We start from the raw sequence: 21,072 nt of genomic DNA, 5'->3' as shown, positions 1-21,072 counted from the left end.
AAAATGCAACGATGTTGAATAGCATAGCTTTGAAAGTATTTTAAAGCACACTGAATTATTTTAACAGATGAAAAGGACTTAAGTTTTTCTTTATCCTCAGGCTGTCCAAATGACATACTATATTAACAAGTACCAAGTGAAAAAGTGCATTGCGTCATGTTTCAGCTGAGTAAAGAATACCAGAATTCCTGGTTGCTTTCTATTAGTACACTTTCTGTATTCAATAACCAGGCTCTTCTTTTCATCAGCATATTAGACAACTTTCATATTCTTTTAGAGGTTCTAATCTTGACCAAGTTGTTGAAATGGCAACACAGCGGCAAAACCTTAAAGATGAACTTTCTGACTTGTCAGCCATGGAAGAAGCTCTGGATGAATTAATCAAGGATTGTGCTCATCAGTTATTTGATCTAACAGATGACAAAGAAAATGCAAAATATCCTTTTAACTCTTGCATTACTTTAGCACGTGGTTTTAGGTGCCAGTACTCAGATATTCATGCAGAAGATTTAGACTCGTACCACAGGTATGCAGTAACATTGGGTAATGAGATCATCAGTTATTCTGTATTAGTATATAATAGGCACATGATCTATAGGATCATGTACAGTGTGACTGATCCCTGAGAGAGTGCTATCTGTGTGATGTTTCCACTGGAGAATATTGAGAGAAAAAGAGTAGGAAGAACAGGAGTTGGACTGTTTGCTCTTCGTTCCTCTGGCACTTTGCCATGGAAAGGAAAGCAGAGTATCCTGGTGACAGTGAGGGTAAGGAATAGAGTGTTACTGAGATAAGCAATTATTGGTAACAATGGTAACAAGGAACAGGAATATGTAAGTGGGGCAGTAGTCTTAGAATCCTGACCATCACCTTGTTCTTTCCACTGTAGAGTAAAGTTGTCTCAGGGGCAGATCTTGACCTACCAGTGAGATTCAGTTGCTTACTGAGATGAGAAAGAGGACCCAAAACAGAGTGACAGTGGCCTTTTGCCATGAAGATATAATGGTACGTTGATCATGTCCTAATCTTTCAGGTGTGGTTTGATAATAAGGGTGGGACCTCTTTAGTAACTTTAATAGGATATATACATCGTATTTTGACTTTGGGTACAATAAAATAAGGCTGAGCTCTCGTGCCTGGTAGAATGTTAAAAGGTGTATGCTCAAATGAAGAGAAATGTGTCTATTTCCTGCATGAAATCAGATGATAAACTTTTCATTATAGTTTATCCATTCTGGTTAAGAAAATAATTCTCCAGTTTTCCAGGAAATTATTTCTATATATTGTTAATACCAAATGAAAAAAGTGAATTCTTCAAGGCAGTTTTCCCTCTGCTGTATAGACTTACGATAGTATTTATGAAAACTGTTTTATCAAATATAGAGTTCATAATATTGAATGCCTTGATTTCCATGAAAAATGAAAGACAAAAAAAAGAAAAAAAAATTCTACCTGTCAGCTAATAATTAATTTTACAAAGCTAATATTAAAGTAATATCAGCTGAACTAATGACCACTTTTCTTAAATGGGTGTTCTGGTCAGCGTGTCTTAACATCATACTCTTTGCTTCTGCCCATTAGCAAATAACTGTACAGAATCCTTGACCAATGTATACACTAGCTTATGTGACGTACCAAGATATCCGTAGCATTCAGGCATTTCAAAAACAGATTGTGATTGCAATCAAAGCTCCAGAAGAAACCAGATTGGAAATACCGATTCCTAAAGAAGTAAGTTTTACAGCTTTCTCTCTTAATGGAAGAAAGGTTCTTAAATTTTATTTTTATTTCTTTTGCAGTAGCAATCATTAACTGATTTTGAGTTTCTTTGTCATGTGTAGCAAATATTGATACTTCATTGTTTTTGTGTTTCACTAAATAGTGCTGTAGGTATAATAGTCTTAAGGAAACGTGTGAACTTTACTTACTACATAAGTTTTGCTGGAAATAATGGAGCAACTGTAATACATGTTTCTCATTTCCAGTATCAGTGTGTTTGGTCACTGATTAGGATAATGAAACCAACATTTGTTGAGCAAAATCTATAAAAGCTGCGAATTTAAAGAAAATAAGCAGAATTTGGTAACATAATTTGGTAACAGCAAGTAAATGTTATCTTACTGCTTAATGAGCAGGCAACTATTGTTACTGTAGTACTGAAGTATGAAACATACTTCTTTTGTTGATCAGATTGTAGTTCTGGTTGTCCAGATGTATTCTTCATGGAGGCAGGGGATGTGGCCTGTCCTTTCTTTATGGTACAGCATACCTGTTCCCATTCAGGTCATCCTAGGAAAAGAAGATACAGATCAATAAAAACAGAAGATTTAAATCCACAATGCATATATCTGCTGATTTCACAGGCAAAAGAAGCTGTGTCTCATCCCATGCCAGTGAGAAGGAAAAGATTCCAGAGGCAGGCAGGATTTGAAAGGCAGTTCTTTAGAGAGAATGTTGTTCTAACCATTTCCCACTGAATATGACTTGTCTGTGCCTTGCAATGTGATGTCTGCTAAAGGAAAACAGTACTAGAGTTTGTTTTACCATATTATTATAAAACCTTGATGTGCTCTGATTTGTTTTCTGATCCATGGCATTGACTGTCAAGTTCTTACTTCTGTTCTTACTAAGCATATGATAAATCTTGGCCGTTTTTCAGGTCAGTAAAGAGACTAAATGGATTAATTAGGTATGTTGCCCATCACAAGTGAAACCTTGTTAGCTTAGTGTTACTTAATAATTAGGCTGAAAATCAAGTTGTAACTTACATAGAACTAGTAACGCAAATTTAAGTAGTTATGTCACTCTTGTATTTGTTCTGTTGGGATTAAAATGCATGCACAAATACATAACTGATGTGTAAGATTTGTCTTTTATTTAATATGCAAGTCTCTGTTTTACAGGATTGCATCAGAGTACATGTAAAGAGCACAAAAGGACCCATTGACGTGTATCTGTGTGACGTGGAACAAGATAAGCCAGGAGACAAAACTTCTGAAGATAAGGAAGCTGTCACTTCTGAAACTGAGCCATCAGTTCCTCCTGGTGAAGGTAACATCTCCCATTTACATTTTTATCCTCATGTAATTTTTTTTTTTCATTTTTAAAAGACTGTCTTACAGTTTTCAACTTCAATATAACAGTGTAAGTTTTCACCCCAGGAGATCGTTCAAGTATGCTAAGATGTGCGGGAGTATAGGAAGTATCTGGAAGTTGTGTTTTTGATGTTGCATTCCTTCATGGCAACGGGAGTGCAAAGGGCTGGGCACATGCAGACATAGCAAGCTGCTCTTGTTCTCTGACCCTCTCTCTTCCTTCCTCTGCTCATTATTGGCTTTCTGTCAGAGCTGACCCTTGGAGCAGTGTGTGTGAGTTCTCAATCTGCAGTCCAGTGGCTCGGCTGAAAAACTAGTTGCCTAGTTGCCATGGTAGTTAAGATGTGTTTCAAACAAGACACTATTTTGCTGTTTCTCATTACTGCCCTATCTACAGGAGAGTTGACAGGAGATGAAACGTAGTATTTTAATCTCCTAAAACAAGATTGGATGGGATTCAGTCTGTCAAGATCTCCAGTGCTGCAGGATGTTGTGGTTGTTGTGGTTTAAAAATAAATGTGGTGAGAATTGCGGTAGCTTAGAAGATGAAAGGTACTTTATTTTTAGCAATTTTACTTTAAAGGCAAGAGGAAGAGCTGACTATTTAATCTTGTTTTGTTTTTTAACTGTTTTGCTTGTGAAATGACTTTATAGTTTCCTACAGTGACAGTAACTGGATTCTTCTTTCACTTCACTTTCAGAGTGAGAGGAACTACAACTCAATCAAACGCAAAATGTAAATATCTGTGTTGTAGAGCTCTTCCAAAGTTGTTTGGAACTGCAAACTTGCCAACCTGAAATGCTCCAGAGTATTTTAAATTCAAAACAGCAGCGGATGGAGTGCTTTCACAGGAATGTTTAATCTTCCCAAGTCAGAAGACAATGGCTCCTAGATTTGAGATTAGGAGCTTTGATTTTATAATTGCATATGGGAAAACGGTGGTTTTAGTTCATGAAATAATTTTAATTGATGGAAAACGCATTCAGTAAATGAATTTGAAAAATGAGGGTTTGAGAACTGTTTCTGGAACAACCTGTAAACCTTCTGAAAATGTATATAATAAAGAAAATGCACTTTTCAGTTCTGAGGCTGCACTACTATGGAAAAGGGTGATTAAATACAAATGAAGAAAGAACTGATGTATCAGAAGCCTTCGTTATGAGGAACAATATGTAAATATTAATAGAATTATGCCTTCCACTGTGCAGATACTGTTTGCATTATTTGCATCCAGTTCTGCATTAAATATGGTATCAACACTGAAGTTAAATAATGGCTTTTTGTATATCTGTACCATGTCTGGGTAGTTACTGATGTAGGTTTATTGAGATGGTTTACATTTCTGCCTCTGTACAGCAACGAAATAAACTTCATAAAAGCTTTATTGAGTGGTCAGTCTAATTAAAAAGTATAATGATTTGTCTTTAAAATGTTAAAATTCTCTGGGTAACTACAAACCCCACGCTGGCACTGGGCCTGGGCTAGAGCTGCAGCCTATGGAGAGCAGCCTGCAGTGGAGCAGCAGGGCTGAGGGAGCTGCTGCCTGTGGGGCCCTGTGCCCCAGCAGTGCCTGAAGGGCGGGCCTTGTGCTGCAGAGCTGTGTTGGAGCAGTGCTTGTAGAGCTACAGCCTATAGGAAGCCCACACAGGCTCAGAGTGGGAAGGACAGCGTCCCATGTGAGGGACCCCATGTGGAGCAGGAGCTGCATGTGCCCATGGAAGAGCAGCGGAGATGAGGTGATATGAACTGACCACAGCCCCTGTTCTCCTGTACTGCTTGGCAGAAGAGGTTTGAAGTTGACCCTGGGAAGAAAAAGGCTGAGGGGAAGGTGGTTTTGGTATGCTTTCAGCTCTCGCTGCTCTAGTTGATGATTAATTGGCAATAAATTTGATCAGCCTTCCCCAGCCTGAGTCTGTTTTGACCATGATGGTAACTGGTTGAGTGATCTCCCTGACCCTATCCCTACCCATAAGCTTTTTTTTTTCTCTCCCTGTCCTGCTGAGGAGAGGGAGTGAGACAGAGGCTTGGTGAGCACCTGGTGACCAGCCAAGGTCAACCCACCATTCTTTTACATGAATTAACTATAACAACAAATGCCATGCTTATGCTCATTTCACTAAAGGTTTGAAAAGCACATTCCATAATTTTCTAAGTGTGATACTTAAAAAATACCAGAACTCCAATGCATGGTTTTCCTGATTACATGTTACATCAACAACAATCCATCAAATCCTTCAAAGTTTCAATCACCATCTCTACAGCTGTTTTGACAGATGTCTAAACATCTCCTATTCCACTAACAAATGCAACTAAGTAGGGCAGTTGACACTGTAAAGCTTAAATATGCCTACATACAAGCTGACAGTTAACCCGTCTTTCTAGAGTTAGAATCATAGAATCATAGAATTGCTCAGGTTGGAAAAGACCTTAAAGATCATCAAGTCCAACCACAACCCAACCATACTACCCTAACTCTGACAACCCTCTGCTAAATCATGTCCCTGAGCACCACATCCAAACGGTTTTTAAACACAACCAGGGATGGTGACTCAACCACCTCCCTGGGGAGCCTATCCCAGTGCTTAACAACCCTTTCTGTAAAGAAGTTTTTCCTGATATCCAACTTAAACTTACCCTGGCACAACTTGAGGCTGTTTCCCCTTCTGTCACCAGTGAGAAGAGACCAGGTTCTCTAGTTCTGCAAAGTATTATATTAAGCAGGCTGGGAAATGCCGCAAAGGGAAGTTTGTATCTGTAATCCTGGCATTTTGTCTATGTTCAGTTACCATCCAGCTCTGAAAACAGGACTTCTATAGTGTAATTTTCTGCATGTCTATAATATGCAAACTACAGGCTGAGCTATTACAATAATAAAAGCAAACTGAAAAGATATTTTGTACATTGGTCAAAGTGAGGACGATACTCTTCCAGTGAAGCAGGGGGGGGAGTTGTTAGCTCACATTACAGCACTTTGAACTGTGGAGTAAGGAACTCTGCTTTTGCAAGGTAACCACTTTACAGTTGTTAAGAACAGCTGCTTTTGAAAGAACGTGCTTTAATTAATTGGAACATTAGGGATTTTTTTTGTTTTCAACAACTCTAGTGATTCTATTTTTCCTCCCTCCTCTGTGGAGGTTTTCCAGCTGTAGAATTCATTTTTAAGGTCAGCTAACTCACTGAAAAGATCAGACTTGGACTCTTGTGAAAAACAGAGTGATGCTGACCTTTAATACAAGTTACAAAGCTCACTTAAAAAGTAAATGTGATGGAACCTTACTCTGAATATGTATAATGTGTGATTTTTGTCCGAAAGGTTATTAAGATGAAAGAGTTTTTGTTGAGTCCGTATGTCTATTTTCAGCCTATTTATGTGTAAGCATTTCCGTCGGCTGTTTGAGGACTCTGTAATAAATGAGAAAGCTCCAACAACGCTTTTGTCTTTCCTTCTGTAGGAATGGCTGAGCACCCAAATGCATTAATCAGCAACAACAACAGCCCAGATCTGTAATTATAAAATGTCCTGCTTTGGCTGACACTGTAATTGGAACAAACTCCACAAGCTGCCAGTTCAGACCTTATTTGGTCTGAATCACTCCTTGGAGTTTCCAGATGTGAACTGCAATTTCTAAATAATGTGACTTGTAGAGAGATGGATACTTTAAATTATTGGTGTATTCTGGAAAGTGCTTAAAAGACAGCAAATTCCTTCATTTTTACTTAGTTTTTGTTGTGTTTGAAGAGCCTCATTTATAAACATAATTAAATTACACTGATTTCAAAAGTCATTGTAGCTCTTGGAATTTTCAGTGGAGTTCACCACAGGCTTTAAGCTACTGTGGATTTCATCACCTTGGTACATGGGCTCTGTGCAGGGCTGGAACATAAGGAAAGGGCAAAGTGTTCACACAGAGCAGCAATTCTGCTATTTTTGGTTCCAGTTCCGGTCTGTTAACAGGAATTTGTGAAAAGTGCATCGAGGCTAAATCACATACATCGTACCTCGTTGTGTATGACTTATTTAAAACCACACAAGGCTTCTCTCACCCACGTTTTCTAGAGGATTGTGACGCTCGTTTATAAAGAAACAAACTAAAATGTATGGCACACATGGCTCCTCACTGCAATCTGGTGATGGGCTGTCTGAGCACACAGCTGTGCGGTAGCTTCTCACTGCATGCTCTGTGAGGCAGTGGCTGTAATCACCCCTGAATTAAGTGACGAGGCTGCAGGAGACACTCATTAAATCCAAGAAGTTGTAGCAGCAAATCCAGCAGATGAAAGCTCAGGACACCATTAACCTTTTATTGATGTTGTAGGCCTCTCATATTTTATGGCATCCTTCTTCAAAAGGAAGACTTAGCATTAGCACTTCAAATGAAAACTGTAGGAATCTAAAAATCTGCAAGAAGCTCTTCAAATTCCTGGCACAGCTTTGCTTCCAATCTTTTATACAGATTCTAATGCAAATCCCATGCAGAACTGATTTTAGATAATGCAATATTCTTTCCCAGACAGAGAAGCAATTTGGTAGCACTGCTGCTGCTTTCTAAGGAACTCTTTCTTTTCTTCTATAACCATCAAAATGTCACAGGTAGGTTACAGTGATCGTTGTTGCTTTTCCAACATGCAGCCAAAGTGAATGCCATGGAAAAAAAGAAATAAAAATTGATGCAATTTTTCTTGCAAAGTAGAAACGTGTCAGATCAGATATAAAGTTTCAGCAAGCTGGGAAAGCAAAAACCCTTTTTTGCATGTATTTTAATTACAAGGCACACAAATTCTGAAGAGGCATCATGGTTCCTAAATCTCAGATTATATTTCCTTGCACAAACAAGAACCTCAACGTTAGAAGAGTTCATGTCCAAAAGTGAAAAGTTGTCCTTCAGAATAAAGCTTCAAAGTTCAGTAAAAAAAAAAAACATTTCAGAATTTATAGGGATAATAAAGTTTTAAAGGCAATCGTGAATTAGAGATGGCCTTTAAGAGCAAATTAAGAAGCAAATACTTGCCAACTCAGAGCAAAACAAGGCCAGCGACTCCAGGTTTATTATACCAGCCATTAACAGTAAAAGCTGAAGCTGGATACAGACTTCCTTAAAGATCAAGACACCTGGCTGAGACATAGCATGACCAAAACAGCAGTGAGACAGCTGGGACTCAAGCAGAACTGTGGAAACATCAGCAAAGAGAGAATTTCCCTTCAGTGTTTGCAGCAGCAGCTGCTGCTCATGGGCAGTTAACCACCCCCTTGTTTTCTTCACCAGTACTAAGCTCTTGAACTTGAACCTTGATGAAATGCATCCTACTAAGTATTGCTAATAGAGGAAACATAGAAAAATTCCAGTCCTGTGTCTGGAACCATGGGCACAGTGCAATTTTGAAAAGCAAAACACAGCAAATGTCACAGAATCACAGAATCACAGAATGACCTGGGTTGGAGGGGACCTCAAGGATCATGTAGTTCCAACCCCCCTGCCTAGCAGGGCCACCAAACATACACCTTTACTAGATCAGGTTGCCCAGAGCCTCGTCCAACCTGGTCTTGAACACCTCCAAGGACGGGGCATCCACAACATCCCTGGGCAGCCTGTTCCAGGACCTAACCACCCTCCTAGTAAAAAACTTCCCCCTAACATCCAACCTAAATCTTCCCTCTTTTAACTTAAAACCATTTCCCCGTGTCCTGCTATTATCAGCCCTTATGAAGAGTTTACTCCCCTCCTGGGAGTAAGTTCCCTTCAGATATTGAAAGGCTGCAATGAGGTCGCCCCGCAACCTTCTCTTCTCCAGGCTGAACAAACCCAACTCCCTCAGCCTGTCCTCATAGGGGAGGTGCTCCAGCCCCCTGATCATCTTCGTGGCCCTCCTCTGGACCCTTTCCAAAATCTCCATGTCTTTTTTGTACTGAGGGCTCCACACCTGAACACAGTACTCCAGATGGGGCCTCACAAGAGCAGAGTAGAGAGGGACAATCACCTCCCTATCCCTGCTGACCACCCCTCTCCTGATGGAGCCCAGGATCCCATTTGCTTTCCGGGCTGCCAGAGCGCACTGCTGGCTCATGTTAAGTTTCTCATCTATCAGGACCCCTAGGTCTTTCTCTGCCGAGCTGCTCTCAAGGACAACTCCCCCCAGCCTGTACAGGTGCCTGGGGTTCTTCCGGCCCAAGTGCAAAACCTTGCACTTTGCCTTATTGAACCTCATTAGGTTCACCCGAGCCCAGCTTTCCAGCCTGTCAAGGTCCCTCTGAATGGCCTCCATTCCCTCCACCGTATCGACTGCACCACTCAGCTTGGTGTCATCAGCAAACTTGCTGAGGGTGCACTCCATTCCCTCATCGATGTCATTAATAAAGATGTTAAAGAGCACCGGTCCCAAGACAGACCCTTGAGGGACACCGCTCGTTACCGGCCTCCACCTGGACATAGAGCCATTGACCACCACCCTCTGTCTGCGGCCTTTCAACCAATTGCTTATCCATCTAGTTGTCCACCCGTCAAATCCACTTCCCTCCAGTTTGGAGATGAGGATGTGATGGGGGACCATGTCAAAGGCCTTGCTCAGGTCCAGGTAAACGACATCAGTTGCCTTCCCTTCGTCCACCAATGCTGTCACTCCATCATAGAAGGCCACAAGATTAGTTAAGCATGACCTTCCCCTGGTGAAGCCATGCTGGCTATCTAGGATCACGTGCTCGTTCTTTATGTGATCAAGCATATTGTCCAGGAGGATCTGTTCCATAATCTTCCCAGGCACGGAGGTGAGACTCACCGGCCTGTAGTTACCCGGGTCCTCCCTGCTCCCCTTCTTGTAAATGGGAGTGACGTGACCCTTCCTCCAATCGTCCGGGACCTCACCTGACAGCCACGACTTCTCAAATATGATGGAGAGCGGCTCAGCAACCACCTCAGCCAGCTCCTTCAGGACCCTGGGATGCACGCCATCCCAGGAGAGGAGACCGGCCGAGGAGACCCCGCAGCGAGCCGCCAACGCCCGGCGGAGACTCTGAGGTTCACGTTGGAGTTGATACTGTAGCAGACTTCAGCTATGCAGACGATTAAGTGTGTAGTTGTGGGTGATGGTGCTGTTGGTAAAATGTCTCTATGGTGTTACCTAAGATCAGCCTTTCTGCAAATTGCAATGAGGCTGTTTTCACACTCTAGTCCATATTGTTCCCATGGTGTTTGAAAGGGTCTGAAAAATAATGGTATGCAGAATGAAGGAATTAGTGGATGAATGAAAGAATGAATGAATGAATGAATGAACTCCAATTCTCCCCCAGCAGGAACCATGAATGTTAAGACTATTTTTTCCTGGTTGTGTAGAAGATATGAAGGCACACTTTGTTACACAGGGCACTGTTGTTATCTGGGCACTCAAGGAGCAAAGCCAACCTCCCAGCAGGTACCTGTGGTTGTAGCACTTCCTTTTCCCCAGCACCCCAGAAAAAAAGGGCATAATGTCCATGTGTCACTTGTCCTCTTTATACTAAAGCAAGTTGCACACAATTTATGGCCTGGGACAGAGAACTGTGATTCACTTCGTGATGCCTGCTGTCCACAAATCATTTCACCATGCAGTGTTCTCTTCAATCTTGCTTATGCTCTATTCCATTTATTCTAAGAAGCAAATTCTTGTAGCAAGTCCTCCTAGAGCTAGACTGCACCTCACTGCCCAGCAGTGCAAGTGCTGTCTTCGCCCAGCTGAAGTTATAGGAAATGACTGTGAAATGGCACAAACTGATCCCATCTGGAGCAAGTAGTCACAGGGAAAATGCAGAGATCCTCCTCAAGACCTGCAGGATCCATCCTCTGTGGTCAGACATTTGAAGTAAAAGAACAACACTGTGTCTTACTTGTATATTTTTCTTAGAGAACTTAATAAAGGAATAAATGCAGTGTTTCAGTTGCTAAATCTGGCACATATATCAGCAGTCGCAATGCACAGATCAGATTTGATGTGTTTGGAAACTGCTATAAGCAGTGACAGCCCTGGGCCAGTGAGTAGCAGAAAAGAGAACTGGAGATCACTGTACAGTTACTGCCTATTTCTTTGTTTCTTCCATCTGAAAATCTCCTGATTGCTCTAAAAATCTACAGCAGATTTAAGCTCTGCAACCATTCTTCTTTTTGGTTAAACTTGTGACATTAAAAAAAACACTTAGCAGAGTATCAAAAGCAAGTGTCTTCCAAATGAAAATACCTTTCACTTCCAAGCTGTAAAATAGTGTTCCTTTATACCCAGAGGAAAGGCAGGCTGTTACAGCTGGGTCAGACGGGCTCAGACAGCTGTCCAGGCAGCCTGTGCATGTGTGCGTCTTGCTGACAGTCTGTTGCCTGGAAATGAAAACAAGACAACAACTGTTTACACAGAGGTTGCTCACAAACTTCCCATGGAGTTATGCTCCTTCAGCTGGCTCCGTGCCCACTATCACTGGGCTACTGCAAAAAGTGACAAGTGGGAGCTATTTTTTTCAGCATAAGGAGGGAAGGCTGCAAAACTGCAATGATGTTCTGGAGAGAAAATAGTATAGCTGTACATGGAAAAAAAAAAAACCCTAAATCTCAATAACATCTCAAAAGCTTTCCATAGAATGGCTTGGGTTGAAGGAGAACTCAAAGATCATCTAATTCCAAGTTCACTATTGAAAACAAAACCTGATCAAGGTGATTTCTGTTCCCTCAATTAATGGCTTCTGTTCAGAATTACTCATTCAGCACATTGCTTCACTGACAGCAAGTGGTGATGGCTTTAACTGGATACAAGTCAATTGCATATATTACACACAGAATTGAATTGTTATACTTCTTTATTTTGTGCAGGTAATTCTCAAATAACGGATCCACAGTAGTAGTAATGGTAGAACAGAAGACTCACTGAGATTTACAGCTGTGATTATCAAAGTCAGGCTGGATGGGGCTCTGAGCAAGCTGATCTAGCTGTAGGTGTCCCTGTTCATTGCAGGGGAGTTGGACCAAATGGCGTTTGAAGGTCCCTTCCAACTCCAGTGATTCTAGTTGGATGACATTTGGGCATTTTGTTTCCACACAGAGGGAATCTCAGCGTTGGGTCCTCTAGAGACATTTTCACCAGTGCATGCAACCACATATCTGTCCACAGCCACATATGCCACTGTCATCACATCACCCCACCACCAGGCAAATCACTTCTCTGCTCTGCACTCATTACAAGACAAGGGTGAGTACCTTCCGATCTCTTCTGCAAGTCCTTGTCAGCTGCTTCCTCAGGCTGCTGGTCCTAGGACAAGGGCTTCAGGCTGAGCTCCCTAACCATAGCAGGCTCTGGGGCCATTTCCTGCATTCTCTCAAGCAGACGGCTCTGCAAATCCTGCTGCTCTCTTAAGGGATCCTGCCCCAGGACTTACTGATGCTGTCTTCATTTCACATCCTTTGAAAAATTAATTGCAAAACTATTCAATATTCCCAGCACATGATCAAAATTAGCGTTTTACTGACAATCGACAATGAGAAACCAAAATGTGCAACTGCACAAATAGATGTTTCCTATTTTAATTTTACATACAGATGTGATTTTGTTTGTTTTGTTGTTGTTTTGCATTCTATCATTCCTTTTTTATGAGACAGAAAAATATACAAAATCTGACAGATATTCAGTAAGCTGCACATTTTTCAATAGTGACAGATTTTTTTTCAGTCTCTAGGTTAAATAATTGGACACTTAAATGGAAATAACCTTAACCCTTTCCTCCTCTCTCTTTCTTCTCTCAGTGCGTCTTTACAGTGGCCAAACAGGAACTGAAATACATCCTCGTGTCTGGTGTCGACATAAACCCAAGCTGCTATAGAGTCCCAAGGGAAATTATGGTGAAAAAGGAAAGGAGGAATTTTCCCTAATCCTCATCTCTGTCACAGCAATCAGCCTTGTTCCCAGGCCACCAGAGGGCTGTCCAAGCCCACTGTGGCTTCACCACCTTGCTCCTCCACACGTGCAAAATCCTCTCAGCATCAAGCACTGCAATTGGAAATGCCATAAAAAAGCTAAGAACTTCCCCCTGAAGCCCAGCTGCATCCTTCTGCACCTCAGGCATCCCAGCCATTCGCTAGCACAGGTTCCACGGTTTCCATGTCCCCAGCCACCTGTTCTGGGGGAGTTCTGGACAGCAGCGTGGAAAACTCTGAAAAAAAAAATAAAGAAATTCTGCAGAATCACTGAATGGCTTGGATTGGAAGGGATCTCAAAGACCATCTAGATCCAAATCCCTGATGTTGACAGGGTTGCCCCGGATCACCTCAGGTTGCCCAGGGCCCACCCAACCCCAACCTTAAGTGCATCCAGGGATGGGGCACCCACAGCTCTCTGGGCAGCTGCGCCAGAGTCTCACCACCCTCTCATTTTCATTGTTTTCTAAGGGAATTTCATTGAATTTAATTTCATTTCATTCAATTTCTTTTGTTTTCTAAGTGAAATCTCACTGTATTTTCATTCCACAGGCAGCAACACACTTCCAGTTTTAAGAGCTGGAACTCTGTTCTGCACTAAATCTCCCATGCTGCCATCAGTTGCTGCTAAACATTTCCTTATTTATTTTTGTTTCCTATGGTTTCATTTGTGTCTTGCTGTATGGCACAAATTATTTAAACTACCAAAAAGGTAGCAGCCTGCCCAGTGACAGAAATACTTCTCTGTATTACTTCTATATTAGTTGAAAAGATGTCATTTTAATACCGGATTTAATACTAGTCCCCCTCCAGATGAAAGAAGCTGTGAGGAAAAAAAATTGAAAGCTCAAGAAATAAGCATTAACTGTAAGTGACATAATAGGCCTTGTTCCCCTAGGACAGGCTGCTTGAAGTAGGTGCCCCTGATCTTCCCTGGTACCACTTGGATGCTGCAGAATGACGTGGGCCCAGCGAGTGCTGCTTCCAGGGTAGGAAGCACCAAAGTCACATTCCTCCTTGCTGACCTGTGAGCTTCGATGCCTTTGTGCAGGGGAGCAGCTCCAACATGAGGAAGATCTCCCCTTTCTCCCATGCAGGGTATCCCCAGTGCTTTGGGCAGCTTCCTAGAAAGTAGAATTCTGCTTCAAATTTCCTGGAGCAGAAGTAGGATTTCTTCATTCTGAGTATTACTGTGCTGAATGATTCTAAATTTAAAGAGGGTAGATTTAGATTAGATGTTAGGAAGACATTATTTACTGTGAGGGTGGTGAGGCACTAGAACAGGCTGCCTAGAGCTGATGATAAGAACTGGATGGGCTTTGAGATCCCTTCCAACCCAAGCCATTCTCTTATTCTAGAATTTCATGAGATAGAAAGAGATTGCCACTCTTCTTTCAAGAATCCAGAACAAATGTTCTACATTGGTGAAGCAGAATTTTTAATAGGCTGTGCTATGTAATATCCAGAAGGGGTATTACTCAGCAAGGAAAACCAGCCAGTTTGGTTCCACCCAAGCCATGCAGGGTTTGCTATATTCAGTGTGGCTTATGAACAAAAAATGCCATCTTCACAAAGTCTTTGGTATTCGGTCTCCCTTCCACTTGCATCACACTACACTGGTCATAAACCATTACGAGTGCAGCTACAGATGTGAAGACCTAACAGCAACACCAAGGGCTTCCAACCTCTGTCCATGCAATTCCATCCACCATATCACACAGCCCTTTAAAGATGTACTGCCCCTGTTGAACACAGTTATCTTCCAGTTTTCTTTACTCAGATACAGGCTGTACTAAACCCTCACTGCTCATAACAAGGAACTTTCCTCTTATTTCCAACCTAGGAAATTAATGTTCAGCCTCAACTCTCAAAAAACAAAACAAACAAACAAACAAAAAAACAAAACAACAACAACAACAACAAAACATCCACAAGAGTGCTGATTACACTCCTTAATTTTGTGCTGTTACACAAAAAGGTTAATTCAGAAATGTTTAACTAGACTGACCAAGGCTGGTCCTTGTAACTTCTACCATCTCCATTCCTACCATTAATTCCTATCATTGCCAGCCTTACCACATTGAATTATTGACTGAAGACACACAAATGAGTTTGGCCATACTATTTTATTTTTTCCCCCCCAATTTTATATTTATGTTAGTCAGGCATGGTCTACATTTAAACGATTTCCTACTTTCTTCCATACTTCTGTTATTTGCACATAAATGCCTTTTTAAACATTGTATGCTACCAAGGTTACATAGAATCATAGAATCACAGAATGGCCTGGGTTGAAAAGGGCCACAATGATCATTGAGTTTCAACCCCCCTGCTATGTGCAGGGTCGCCAACCACCAGACCAGGCTGCCCAGAGCCATGTAACAGTTATATCTGCCTTGCTTTTAAGATACAGATCTATACCTCCTATTTTCATTTATATTAAATTATCCTGGGAACAGTAATTTATTAGAAAATCACTTGTTATTGAATTTAAGATTTAAGTTTTTAACAATTTCAGAATTCCAATGCTTACCTGACACCAAATTTGTTTAAACATTCAAAGTGTTTTTTTTTTTTTCAATTTAGTTGTAATTCTCACTTTTATGAACATTTTCATTTTTTGTACTTTAATTCTGTTTACCCACACAGTGTTTTGCTTTAGTGTCATCACAATGCCCAAATCCTAGACGAAGCACTCATTTGGATTGCAGCAAAACTGAGAGCAATCCGTATGCCATCCTCTTCACACAGTTGTCCCATTTACTGTTGGACAGGCAAGCCTAATAATAAGTTGACAAACATGACTTTCTTTCTTGTTGGACAAAATGAGGAAAAAATACAAAAATTGTATCCTCTTTTTCTAAGGAGGAATAAAATACTAAGGTTTCTGGTCACTCTTTTTCTTCTTTCCCAGTGTTGTTGACTTTCCTGTTTGACTCTGCTACTGTTTAAAAACAAAATGATGCAATTTCTCAAAGTGTGTAAACTGTCTTATCTGCAAAGCTATGTCTTTACAGGCACACTCACAACTGCTTTCATTTCTGTTCTACAGCCCTGCAAGCTCCGCAAGAGCAGACACAACAACCACAGTTATTTACACCCCAGCATCAGCTACACAGCTTCTTTCCTCCACAATTAACAGTAGCTAAGTCCTGATGAAAAACAGATCATAGGAATGACAGTACTAATATGGAGATACATAATGTGGGATTCAGAGATGCGCACAGAACTGCAGAAATAATCTTTTTTTAGCTTGGTCTATACGAGTCATCTTCCACTGGCATTTCACCCTAATTGCAAGAAGTGTTGGGTGCCAAGGGTTTTACTGTCACTCTCCAAGCCAGTTCCTGCACAATCGTGGCTATAAGCCAGAGCAGAAGGAAGATTTAGGTGCCCGCAATGGTTCTTATGCCAACAATCAATACTGCAGTTATTTAAAAGTTTGATCTGAAATCCAGAGATGCGCCAGAGATGATACATGCAGAGAACTAAGATCAGCAGAAATCCTCCTTGGCTCTAAGTCACGGTGAGGTATAAGCAGCCTGCTTACAGCACGACAGGGAGGATTTTGTCAGAGCAGTCCCTTCATGCTGCAATTCATGTCTATGGGCTGGAGAGCTCCAGGCTTTAAGCTAAGCATGGAGAGCAACAAAAGAAAACTGTAGGTCACACTGTCCTTACTCTCTGAGCTATGCTTACTGCATGTTTCCTCCTGAGACACACAGCACGGAATCTGGCACATCAACATCACCTAAGCATTTCAATTAACCTAGATTCACTGTTTCACTTCTGTCGTCCCAACGCATCCAAGAGACTATAAACCTACCTTGCTAACATTAACTGGAGCTATGAAATGCGTGAAATCAAAGACAGCAAAAGTGAGATGGGGTGTTACTGGGACACACCCAGCCCTTACGCAGCCACTTTGCTCATTTCACACCTCCTTTACCTGATTCTTTGGTATGTGTGATTTAAATACTAACTTTTTGACAGCTGGCATTGCCAACTAATATTTCTGCATTGCTCAGCTAGCAGCCTATGCTGCTTGAAAGAGTGGGGAGCAATAATAAGGCACACCTATCAGAGACAAAGATACCATCCTTCCCACTCGGAAACAGTAGATGTAGGCCTTTAGCTTGTAAATTTACAATATGAAGATATTTTCTTGAACGTTTGCTTGATTACTTTGGTTTGTATTTAATTATACATATGGCTGAGTGGTTTTGTAATTTTATAGCTGGCCTGTGCCCATGATTGATGTGGTAGTGTCGTTCTGACTGAGAGATGGTTTGCAAATGCAGGGTTTTGAAAGGCTGCTTGTATGGAAAGCCACTAGTTGCAATACAACAAATGCCGTATTGTGAATTAAATGAAAGAGTATTTAAAAATATGCTTTTTTGGTGTACTTTGTATAACTGTAATATTTGCATCACAACAACAGTAGAATAAGAAAATCAACGATTGCAGATGAATACTTAATCTTATAAAATATTTCCTTTAAAATACATCCTCTGATATCCCCAAGACATAGAAAGTCAAGTACCTTTCTTACTGTCTATTTTCATTAACCTGAAGAAAAATGCTTAATTTTTAATCAAAAAGAAATATTTTTTTAATCCTTAGACTGATCAAACACTGGCATTTGAGAAATAAAAATACAGCCCAACAAAACAATCTAAATAAATTGAAATAAATCACTAAGCTTATATTCCTTTACTTCCCCATTTCATATTTATGAATCTAAAAATAAAGCTCCTGTTACGCTACTGAAGTAAATGTAGACTACTGGCTGGAGGCAGATGACGATCTTTAGCCATAACCTCCAAAGACCTGAGACCTCATTACCAAGTCACAGCCTCTCGTCCTACTTCCTTCACAGCAGAATGCGATGCCCAGGCTGTCAGAGCAAAGCCTGGGCTCCTCAGCATGCAGGGCCAATGCTCACACACCTTTCCTGTAGTGGTCTGACACAGCTGAAGCTCGTGCGTTTGCTTGGACTATTTGTTTTACTGTCTTTCTTACACTGTTGTTACAACCTGTTTCTCGCTCATTATGAGGTGGAGGGTAGATTTAGATTGGACATTCTTCATAGTGAGAGTGGTAAAACAGTGGCATAGGCTGCCCAAAGAAGTTGTGGATGCTCCATCCTTGGAGATATTCAAATCTGCATTGGAGCTTTGTCTGGTGAGAGGTGTGCTTGCCCATGGCAAGGTGGTTGCACTAGATGATCTTTAAAAGTCCCTTCCAACCCAAATGATGAGAGTCAAATTAATGTCTCTCCACAGTTAGTCCAGGAGATCATTGGCACCTCATATGTAAAACCCAATCATGGAACTAGTGCTGCATGAATTGCAACACCTAATTTCTGGGTACCCTACCAATTAGTCAGATCTGTTCCCTCCTCCACAGTACTCTTATGCTCACTTTGCATGGATTGTAGAGAATGGGAACCTAGGAAGAGGATTCACAAAAGTAGCCAGCAGCAAGCACTAAAAACAGAGCAGTCCCTTCTCCAAAGCAGATGCACAAATGAATGACTTATTCCCTTTTCCTTCTCTTGCAAATGCCAGTAGTTAAAGCATGTCTGAAACCCAGATCAAAATTCCTTGTCTTCCTGAGAAGGCCCAATGAGCAGATCAGTGACTTTACTAGTCACTTTACTATTTTTTTAACAACTTGCTTAGAAAAACAGAGACAGTTCTGAAAATGGTCAACAGCAAACTTGTGAGTGCTAGAGGACACCTAAAATACAGATCAATTTAAACAGTGAAAGAATTAAATGGCATTTCAGAGAGCAGAGGAGAAAGGTGAAGGACCCAGCTGTGGATTTGCATGCTTGCAGCTGCAGTCTGCTTTCAGAGCACGCTGTGAGTCTTGGGCTTTGCCTTTCAAAACATAGCAAATAACAGTTGACAATTCACTGCATCAGACTTCAAAACTACTGTATGTGGACAAAGCCAAAACAGCTCTTCCTTAGATGGTTAGTGTTAGGGGTAGGTGTTACTCTAAGAGATGCACGTTATTATAGGCAGAAAAGGTAGAACTGAAAAAAGGTCACACAGGTTGGTGCTGTTTCTTCTTCAAGACATCCGTATTAATTTGTTCAACTAATGTGTTAAAACAGTGTTTTCCTAAACACCAATCCTGCAAGCCAAGGGTAGGAGCTGACTTTCAAAGTGCTCTTTTTACCACTAAATCATTTATAATGAGTAATAATTATTCTGCTGGTAGAACCCAGCTGATGATTTTGTTGCAGATTTTTGTCACACACAGGAATTCACCTGACACTGCCATTGTGAATATGCCTCTCTAACATTAACACAGTAAAACCTGTTTTGACAGTGACAGCCATGTCCTGAAGGCTGGAGGAACAGATCTATTGGGAAATAATTTCAAGAGGGTACTGATTCACACAGTCACTTTTGAAGACACAATCACACTTTTTTCTTTTGTATGCAAAAAAAAAGCTGTTATGCTTATTTAAGAATTTGGTATTGTGTTTAAGCATTTCCCCAGACAATGTCACTGAATCATACGGCTAGATAAAGAATCAGATTCATTTTTTACAAACCTTAGCCTAGAGATTAAAAAAAAAAAAAAATGAGGAAAGAGATGTAGCTTACATCTTCAAATTGTCTGGTGCTTGACTGAAAGCTCACTGAAATCACCCCAAAGATTCCTGCTGCCAGTAACAAAACCAGGCACGCGCTCTGTGATCACCACTGGAGACATGTTTCTCATGTTTTGACTTTTATCCAAACCCATTTAAAACTATTCTTTAAAAAATCAAAGCCAAAAACCCAGTAAAATACATTTCTACTGTACTACTTAAAAGAAATTAGTCTACTCAAAAATAGGCTATAAAGGAAGAAATTATTTAAGTAATGTACAGCTTCCAAGGGTTGAAGCGGTAGCTCATGTAACTTTGTGATCCTACTAGCACCTTCATCCTAATGCTAGTAAAAATACTACCAGTTGTGGCCCCTTTGCCTTTTGTCATTTCATCATATGACCACTCGAGCAAATTACGTGATTTGTTTTGTATGAATGTTACAGTGAAGTGGATCCCAAGCTGTTTTGGGGAAGAGATAACATAGATAAAATTGCACCTCCCAAATTTTCACTGGTTTCTCCCATAAACCCACCAACTCTTGAATGCATTTCAGTGAAGGATTCAGCACCTGAATCCTGATTTGATGGTTACAGCGTTCACACACACGTGTTTCTGTTAGGTTCAGGGATTTTCATCCCTCCTTCTATAAAGCACAGCCCAGTGGCTGGGTTGGGGTTAACATTCAGATCTGAATGCCTGGAACGGGGTAGGGGGGTTGTTCAGCCCCAGGGTCCTGACTCAGAGCGTTGCACAGGGTGACCTCACTCAGAGCCATGCCAGTGACTCATGTATTTACTCCTCTTTGAATCCTTTTCCTTTCAAGTCAAACTATTTGCCCATTTCCTGACATCAGCTCATTGCCATTCAGCTATCAGCTGCAAGACGTGCCAAGCTGAAAAAACGTTAATCTTTTCTCTGTCAGGTCCTTGGCATCTCCACCAGCCAGTGGACTGAAAGCTCACTGAAATCACCCAAAGATTCCTGCTGCCATTAAAAAAACCAGGGCCAGTGCCCTGCACAAAACCTGCAGCCTGTGCCTGTCGTCTTTGCCAGGCTGCAGGGGACACGGGCTCCATCTCTGTGCCGCCCTTTTTACCACACCTGGATCCCCACCTCACAGCACATCCATCCCCATCACCCACCCTCCTCCTCTTCCTCCCGGTGAGCGCAGGCTGGCCCTGCGTGCAGCCCCTCGTTGCCCAGACACCGCGGCTAAGCCCGAGCTTCCAAAGGCCGCTCCAACCACCTCATCCTTCAGGAGCTTTCCCTCTTCACGGCTGGCCCCGCACAGCCCAGCTCCTTTCCGTGCCCCTAACGTGCCGTAAAAGCGCTTTTCGCCCCTCAGGCAGGAGCCGCGGCCCCAGTCGCACCACGGCCGGGCGGGAGGTCACCTCGCCGACCGCTTCCCCTCGCGGCCCTCCCGGCGCGGTTACAGCCGGCCGC

The 21,072-nt window shown here is 41.6% G+C and overlaps 1 protein-coding gene and 1 long non-coding RNA gene across 3 annotated transcripts in view; one reads left to right on the top strand and one right to left on the bottom strand.

The window, feature by feature from the left end:
• E2F6 (E2F transcription factor 6) overlaps positions 1 to 4,480 on the top strand; it is an 11,464-nt gene extending 6,984 nt beyond the window's left edge. Inside the window, exons 4-7 of the mRNA XM_090136370.1 lie at positions 278 to 437; positions 1,618 to 1,731; positions 2,904 to 3,051; positions 3,797 to 4,480. Of these exons, the coding sequence (XP_089992496.1) occupies positions 278 to 437; positions 1,618 to 1,731; positions 2,904 to 3,051; positions 3,797 to 3,801 (427 nt within the window). The 3' untranslated portion in view covers positions 3,802 to 4,480. The remainder of the gene's footprint in view (positions 1 to 277; positions 438 to 1,617; positions 1,732 to 2,903; positions 3,052 to 3,796) is intronic.
• LOC116240382 (uncharacterized) overlaps positions 1 to 21,072 on the bottom strand; it is a 21,171-nt gene extending 99 nt beyond the window's left edge. The window contains exons 1-3 of one of the 2 annotated variants that reach the window (XR_016464536.1): positions 12,303 to 21,072; positions 11,299 to 11,432; positions 2,175 to 2,289 (exon numbers count right to left, since the gene is read on the bottom strand). This is a non-coding gene — a long non-coding RNA (uncharacterized LOC116240382). Of the gene's footprint in view, positions 1 to 2,174; positions 2,290 to 3,120; positions 3,209 to 11,298; positions 11,433 to 12,302 lie in introns of those variants that run through there. The other variant, XR_004169294.2, reaches the window with a different exon arrangement.

The sequence above is a fragment of the Phasianus colchicus genome, chromosome 2 (assembly GCF_987193195.1).
Source record: "Phasianus colchicus chromosome 2, bPhaCol1.hap1.1, whole genome shotgun sequence".
NCBI lineage: Eukaryota > Metazoa > Chordata > Aves > Galliformes > Phasianidae > Phasianus > Phasianus colchicus.
Note: the sequence above shows the minus strand (reverse complement) of the source record. Positions and strands in the feature narration are given on the sequence as shown.